Source organism: Notothenia coriiceps, unplaced genomic scaffold (assembly GCF_000735185.1).
Source record: "Notothenia coriiceps isolate Sejong01 unplaced genomic scaffold, NC01 NC01_scaffold00002079, whole genome shotgun sequence".
In the NCBI taxonomy this organism is placed as follows: Eukaryota; Metazoa; Chordata; class Actinopteri; order Perciformes; family Nototheniidae; genus Notothenia; species Notothenia coriiceps.
The window spans coordinates 1,706-9,263 of NW_011334780.1; the positions used below are offsets into that span (position 1 = coordinate 1,706).

General features: G+C 42.6%; 2 protein-coding genes across 2 annotated transcripts in view; one reads left to right on the forward strand and one right to left on the reverse strand.

Annotated features, from left to right (window-relative positions):
* Positions 1–3,614, reverse strand: part of LOC104965651 (inhibin beta B chain-like) — a 5,183-nt gene extending 1,569 nt beyond the window's left edge. The window contains exon 1 of the mRNA XM_010794650.1: positions 2,558–3,614. Within this exon, the coding sequence (XP_010792952.1) occupies positions 2,558–2,957 (400 nt within the window). The 5' untranslated portion in view covers positions 2,958–3,614. The remainder of the gene's footprint in view (positions 1–2,557) is intronic.
* A 1,743-nt stretch (positions 3,615–5,357) lies between these two features.
* LOC104965661 (ras-related protein ralB-A-like) lies at positions 5,358–7,349 on the forward strand (the record flags this gene model as incomplete). The annotated part of the gene is made up of 4 exons (XM_010794662.1): positions 5,358–5,467; positions 6,445–6,472; positions 6,818–6,949; positions 7,089–7,349. Coding segments are annotated over exons 3-4 (375 nt in total), but the record flags the coding sequence as incomplete, so codon positions are not given.
* Positions 7,350–7,558: the final 209 nt, after the last annotated feature.

Consider the following 7,558-nt stretch of genomic DNA (forward strand, 5'->3'; position numbering starts at 1 on the left):
GGGGGCATTTTTGGTCACGGTGCTCATTGTGAATATGTTTGCAAACACTTGGGGACAGATTAAAGTGCGACACCAGTTCAGGGTGGCAGCACTGTGACAGGAAGCGCTGGGCATCGAGCCACTTGGCCTCCAAATTGGCCCAAATACTAGAAGTTTAGAGGCTGGGGGGGGGGGTTTAAAGAGCGCTGCACAAAGGTTCAAAGGCTCTGTTGTGCTGCCTGAAAATGAGATCTTCTGCATCCTCACAAAGAGAGAGAGGGAGAGGCGGCAACAATCGGAGAGAATGGAGAAGCGAGGGAAAGCGTTTCCATCGCACCGGCTGCTTCTCAGAAACCGTGGCAGGCTGCAAATGCTCAGAGGCTTTTATTTTGGCGGGCATCGGCTCATTGGCTGAGCGAGTAAAGGGTTTAGAGAGAGAGGGCAGCCGGGCGTTCGGACACGTTCTGGAACCATCCCTCAACATCTTCATTATGAGACGAGCCGTTAGTCACATATGAATCGTGGCAGGATAACGATCAATACTGACGTTTCCTCCGCCGTGGGAGCGACTTGCTATCTGCACCGTGTGTATCCATAGCATCACTTCCTGTGATCAGATAGAGCGCTGGAGAACAGTCAGTCACCAAAGCCCCACATCGAGTCTCTGTCCCGTTGGTTTTGATCTCAAAGTGCAGCAGATTGATGCATTTACCTTTAAACAAAGTAGTATTTTAAAGTATTAAAACATAAAGGAAATTGCAAAGGAAGCACAACATGAAATAGAAAGCAGTCCTCACTTTCTTTTGAATTGAAAGTGTTTTGTTGCTTTAAAAGATGAGGAACAGATGATCGGATCACGTCTAATCAGACTTACTAATGAACGCTTGTTTTTACCCGGGTTTATTTGCTGGTCTCTCATTGTGAGTCTTTCTGAGCCAGAGCTCCCATTAAGGAGGAGAAGGTTTTGATGTTGGCTTGTAAACATCCTGAGAGAAACACGACTCTAAAAGCGACTCAAATCCTGCAGAGATCTCTGGTGAACTCGCTGCAGGTTGCAAAGCAGAAACGTAGAGTTTTTAGGCGTCGATCACGAGGTGTTTTCTAAGTCGTGCCTCCACATGTTTCCCCTCCTCCACCTCCTGACCTGCCATCACTCAGGACGCGCTCTGCAGGGGTCAGCGATACAACTGTTTTCATTTCAATTTCTACTTTACTTATTTTTATATTATTAATAGTAGGTTTATATATATTTGATCTGCACTCTCTCTTTTCTCCAGCACTGATAAATGCCCTGAAAGCCAATTGTGCCGAGTCAGCATGAAGCGGCGGCAGCAGCTGTTGAAACTGACTTGATGTTCAATAACGCAAATATTTAGGTTTTGATTTCTTTCTGTGACCAGTGTTTAGTGAGGCGGGTAAATAAACCCTCTGTGCTGCAGGACAGAATGTGAAGCATGCGTCCCATAATGCGTCGCTAGTTAGAGACGGGATCTCGTCGTAAGCTTTTCAAATCAGGGCTTCTTTGCACACACACACACACACACACACACACACACACACACACACACACACACACACACACACACACACACACACACACACCTGCCATAACGCCCAAAGAAAGCTCACTTGTATTCCCATTGTTCCCTCAAAGCAGAGTCTGCCCTGCCTGATGACCCGAGGCCGATTCTCAGGTGCTTTTCAGGATGAAATGTGAACTAACATCAGCTCCTGCATCACGTTCTCCTTGCAAACACTAACTCAGCTGCTCAGACACCTTGGATTCAATCTTATTTTCAAAGAATTTCCAATATGTCGACTAAATCTAACTTTGCGAACACGCTGCAGCCAAAAGCACAATATTTCCCTTTAATCCTTTTTTCCGTATAAAAAGCTGAAAATCACCACTAAATAATGTTGTTTCGCTCACAGCTGTTCCAGACTAAATGCTGTGTTTTAAGATCAAATGAGGGTTCAAATACAGGATTGTCTCTGTTTTGATGCTGCAAGGACACTTCACTTTGACCTGCATCTAATCTCCTGCAGAAAATGCATCAAAATCTACAGAAAATCTAAATAAATCACAGCTTCCCTCTTTCTGCAGGAAATGCACAAAAACAGCCAAAAAATACGCAAGAATCAAACCTTTCTCACTATTATCCATAAAAATCGTTAATTCTCTGGAATCAGTTGACCATACAGGTGGGTCAGCTTGTCTTTTGTTGAATTATATATTTTTTAAAGTGTGCAAAATGTTGATTTTTACCAGAATCAGGTGTAACTGAGGTTAAAATGACATGTTTCTGAATTAAAATCATTTTACCTCAAATGTTCCTGAATAAATGTTTCCTAAAGTGAGAAGTGGAGTTATTTATAATCAAATGTGTGTTAAATATTATTTTCCACACTTTTCAGGTGTCAGTCGGCGGTTAAAATGACAGATTTCAATCTATTCACTAATGTTCCTGAATAAATGGACCTTAGAGTGGGATATCTATCTCTCTGCCACCCTAAGTGTTTAAAATGTAATAAAGTCACATGTCTCTCATATAAACTCCATGTATCCTTCATGCCGCACCTCTCTCCGCGAAGCTGATGATCTCGGAGTCCTCGTGCACCTCGTTGCTCATCGCGTGCCCGTCCAGGTTGGGGATCTCCACGCGGCCGTCCTCGCGCACCTTCCCCGCGTGCAGCTTGCGCAGCGCCGTCACCATGGCAGCGCGCGACACCGGGTGCGTGATGTTGGGTCTCTCGCGCATCTGCAGGCGCGTGAGGATGTGCCGCTTCACCGCCTCCAGAAAGTCTCCGCGCAGCAACGCCGCTTCTGCCGCGTCACTGCGCACCGCTGCCGAGTCGACCCCGCACGACGCGCAGCCGTCCATCGACGCGGTTGAAGCGGCGCGCAGTGACGTGTCAGCGGTGCGCAGTGACGCGGCAGCCACGAAGAGAGCGAGGAGGCGGAAGAAACAGATCCTCATTTTCCGAGAGAAGAAGAGGAAACTTTCTCTGAGTTTCTGTGGATGTAAAGATCCAAACACTGCGCTCACATGGCGCTGCGGTCCGCTTTAACCCGGGTTAGAAAGGCTCGTTATCCCGGGGTATACACACTCCTTATCCCGGCTTTCTGCCCTCTTTATCCCGTGTCTTCTCTCCCTTTATCCCGGGTTATATTCACGTTTGAACCTGGGTTATATGGTCCTCTTTACTCCCGAGTTTTCTCACACTTTATCCCGGGTATATGTCCTGTTTTACCCGGATTAAAGTCCTTTTTTTCCAGACGTTAGTCCTTCTTTATCCCGGGTTATATGGTCCTCTTTATCTCTGTTTCATCACTGTTTATCCCGGGTTATCTGTCCTGTTTATCCCGGGTTATCTGTCCTCTTATTGCAGGGTTGTTTGGTCCTCTTTTCCCTTGCAGTATTCTCTCTTTATCCCGGGTAATATATCCTCTGTGTGCAGGGTCTTGATGTCCTCTGTATCCCAGGTTTATCCCAGGTTTATCCCGGGTTATGGTCCTCAGTATCCCGGGTTAAGCGGCGTCTCTCCTCACAGCATCCCGTCCCGCAGCAGAAGGAGCAGTCTGGTCCTTCCAGATGAAAGTGACTCCATGTTGTTCCTCCTCTGCACAGGGAGGTGTTTCCATGCTGCCTCTGACACTCACAGCCCAAACACTGAGAGGAAACTTCTATATACAGGGGCCAAAGCCAAGGGGCGGGGCTTAATATAGAGGGGGCGGGGCTTCGTGACACTCCCCCAGGACCAATCACTTCTAAAGACCCCCCAAAAAACCCTGTTTAGAGACAAAGTGTGCTTCTTTTTGTCACTAATTAGAGTTTTGGGATCCTTTAATTAGCAGATGGATAGGGGTTAAAGAGAGAAGGGGGCGGGGCTAAGTGACCTCGGGACCAATCACAGTGACATGCTGATATAGCAAAGGGTTCAGTGACCAAAAGTTAAATATAATCTTTAAAGGAAATGTAATAAATATCAGAATAAAAGTCACCTGCAGGACATGATCAATAACACGCATTGTATTAATTTATCTAATTATAATCCTAAAAATGACTCAAAATATTTAATTAACCTGAGCCTGTGTGTTTATAGCAAAGAAATCACTGATATTCAGAATAAAAGTCCCTAAATACCACAAGAGACACGTTTTAAACATCACTTTTGTATTTTAGCTGCTTCTAATCCTCTGAAAGCCCTCAAATATGGAAACAACCTGAGTTTTTCGAGTCGAAAAAGTCTCTCAATTTGAGACGAAGAACCACAAAAGCATTTGTTAGAGAAACTCAGAAAAACCAAATGAGCAACTGGAGACGCGGAGCTGACCTCTGACCTCTGATTATCATAACCTAAAACAACATGAGGCCGAAGAGGCCCTCATCATGTGACCCGGGTTTATTCAATTTGACTCATAACACCTGTTGTTTTTCTACAAATAAAACCAAATTCTTACCGTCGACAGGGATAATAAACATGTATAATTTAATTATAATATAATTAAAGGTATAATATAATTAAAGGTGCAATAAAAGAACGTATTTATAACTTTAAGTCACTTTTGAGGTGTTTTAAAGGGAAATGCAGGGGTGTTTAATGTAGTTATTTAACCTCATTGTATACAGACAGTGATCTGTTTAACAGCAGTGGAGAAAGTGAGGAAAGGGCGCCATCTGCGGGACAAACAGTGGAACTGCAGGTAGGTGAAATCTGTATAAATATAAATATAAATGTTTTATACTATATTTTACCCCATAAATATTGCAAATGTATTACATTGTTGATATTAATCATACTCTGGTCCTACTACTCCATTTAAAAAAAAAATTAATTTATACTTTGATTTTTTATACAGTTATCAACGCATCCACTTTTTTAGGGTTATTATTTATATTTTTGGTATGTTAAATATAATCATAATAATTTCAAGAAAAACATTTATATTCTATTTTCTATAATTGAATTGTTTATCACTTATATTTTTTCTCATTTTAAAAACAGTATAATTATAACTATGGTTGCTAACCAATACAAAACTGAATTTAAAGGAATACAAGGAATTCCGTGACATCACATCCGGTTAACGTTATCAAAGATGAGAGGAAAAGGTAAGATATATCACTCCTCGTCTGTTTCCCGAGTCCGTAACGCCATGAACTGTTTGTAAAAGCCGTACTTTCAAATCTGATATGACTATATTTGAAGTACAGTTTGACTAACTAACTAACCTACTACAAACAGTATTGATTCAGTGTATTTATTTGTAGTTTTATGAGAAGGAATAATTAAATCCAGGCCCGTTTCCTAGCTGTTCCTGGCTTCGTTTTTAACCACAGAGTCACTCCTCTTGTTGTAACACATGATCTTTGCTTGAGTCCCTGTACAAGGTGCGGCAGAATCTCCCGTTTAACTTGTAAAAAGTTTGTGTTTTTCTCAGTTTATGGCGGATTCCTTAGCTACAGCCACCATAACACGTTAGCAGGTGAGTTCCGACACTTATTCCGCGTTGTTTAAACCAGCTTTGAACTTTCTACGTTACGTTTTAAGGCAGTTTTATCTGAATTCGCCGAAAGCGTTATCTATCGCGGCTAGCTATCAGTTAGTGAGTGACACTGCCAGCAGCCAATAGGCAGCGAGATAGGGGAGTATGAGCCAATCAGAGGCAGGCAGGAGGCGGGAACTTGTAGTGGCCGTGTAGTGTCTTGTAGAAACTCGTTGATATGTCAGCTGGTGTTGCAGAGAGGAACATGAAATATAGTTCCTCTTTTACTCAAACAGCATAACTACTCCTGCATTTCTTATTTGCTTCCTTGCCAACATGACTGAGGGTTATCCAGCTTGATTTTACAATAAAAACAGGTCATACTTTCCCTTTCTGCCCTCATGTTATTGTCCTTGCAGCCCGCATTACAGCCCTAAAGGTCACTGTGAAGTGTGTGTGTGTGTGTGTGTGTGTGTGTGTGTGTGTGTGTGTGTGTGTGTGTGTGTGTGTGTGTGTGTGTGTGTGTGTGTGTGTGTGTGTGTGTGTGTGTGTGTGTCCACACTCACAGTGTGTGTTTACACCGCAGTGTGTGTTTACAGTGGCTCTTTATCACCTACACACTCTATTAGAGGAGGGTGTAAGTGCTGGGACAAGTATGCAGGTATTTGTCTGCAGAAAAAGTACTCATAAAACACTTAAAATACTCCATTCTGAGATAACGTCCTGCATAAACCTGCAAACCATTCATTAAAGACACATTTCGCACTAGAATACACGTTATTAATGCACTAAAATCAATGTATTTAATGCTCTACAATACATGTAAACATTTGACTAGGTTAAATGTCATTTTCTTCCTGAAATAAATGAAATGATTGCACTAAAATGAATATAATTAACACATGATACAGGTGTAATAAGTGTGTAACCACTGTTATTGTCAGGTTAATAACATGTGTAACACATCTCTGTTACAGGCCTGTTGTAAAGTGCTTTAAGAGCTCGGTAAGTGTCATTTAACATTTCTTAGATTTATTTGAATGAAAAATAAGCTTTCTAAAAAGGATTTAGGGCATGCACATTATCCAGGAGGTGTTTACAAATATTAATGACTGCTTAAATATTCAAATGGAAACACATTTTAATCATCACTTTAGAATTTTAGCTGGCTGCTGAATATCATAACCTCAAATGAACATATTTTAAATTTCTTGGATTTATTTTAAAGGACAATAAGCTTTTAAAAAATAATTTATTACATGCTGCTCATTATCTAGGAAAAATATTAATGACTGCATAAATATATTTAAATGTATTAATTTATATTTTTCTATTTGTGTATTTCCTCAGCGGCTCTGGTTGGTCAGAATGGCGTCGGGGAAGAATAAGAACCAGACGTCTCTGGCGCTTCATAAAGTGATCATGGTGGGCAGCGGGGGGGTCGGGAAGTCCGCCCTCACCTTACAGTTCATGTACGACGAGGTGAGAGCCTGAACTACATTACCCATCAGCCACTGGGGCACACATCCTTTACTCAAGTAGAAGTACAGATACTCGTGTTTAAAAATACTCTGGTGAAAGATAATTGTATAAATCATGTGGTTTACTCGTCCTCTTGCAGTTCGTGGAGGACTACGAGCCCACGAAGGCCGACAGCTACAGGAAGAAGGTGGTCCTGGACGGGGAAGACGTTCAGATCGATATCTTGGACACGGCGGGACAGGAGGACTACGCCGCCATCAGAGACAATTACTTCAGGAGTGGAGAGGGCTTCCTGCTGCTGTTCTCCATCACCGAGCATGAGTCCTTCAGCGCCACCGCAGACTTCAGGTACGGACAGCAGTGTTTCCCCTGGGATGGAGTCATAGCAGCGGTGCTAAGGCACGTGGGCCCAGCACAATGTGAGCGCGGAGCGCATGGAATTTTTTAGTGTGTGCGAAGTGCGCCCCGCCAATTTGTTTCTATGTGTCAGCTAGGGCTGCAACAAACGACTAATTTGATAATCGATTAATGAAACGATTAATCGATTATTCGGAACGTTAAGGTTTTAACTGTACTACTTCTTATATCAATACTGCTTATCGATCCGGT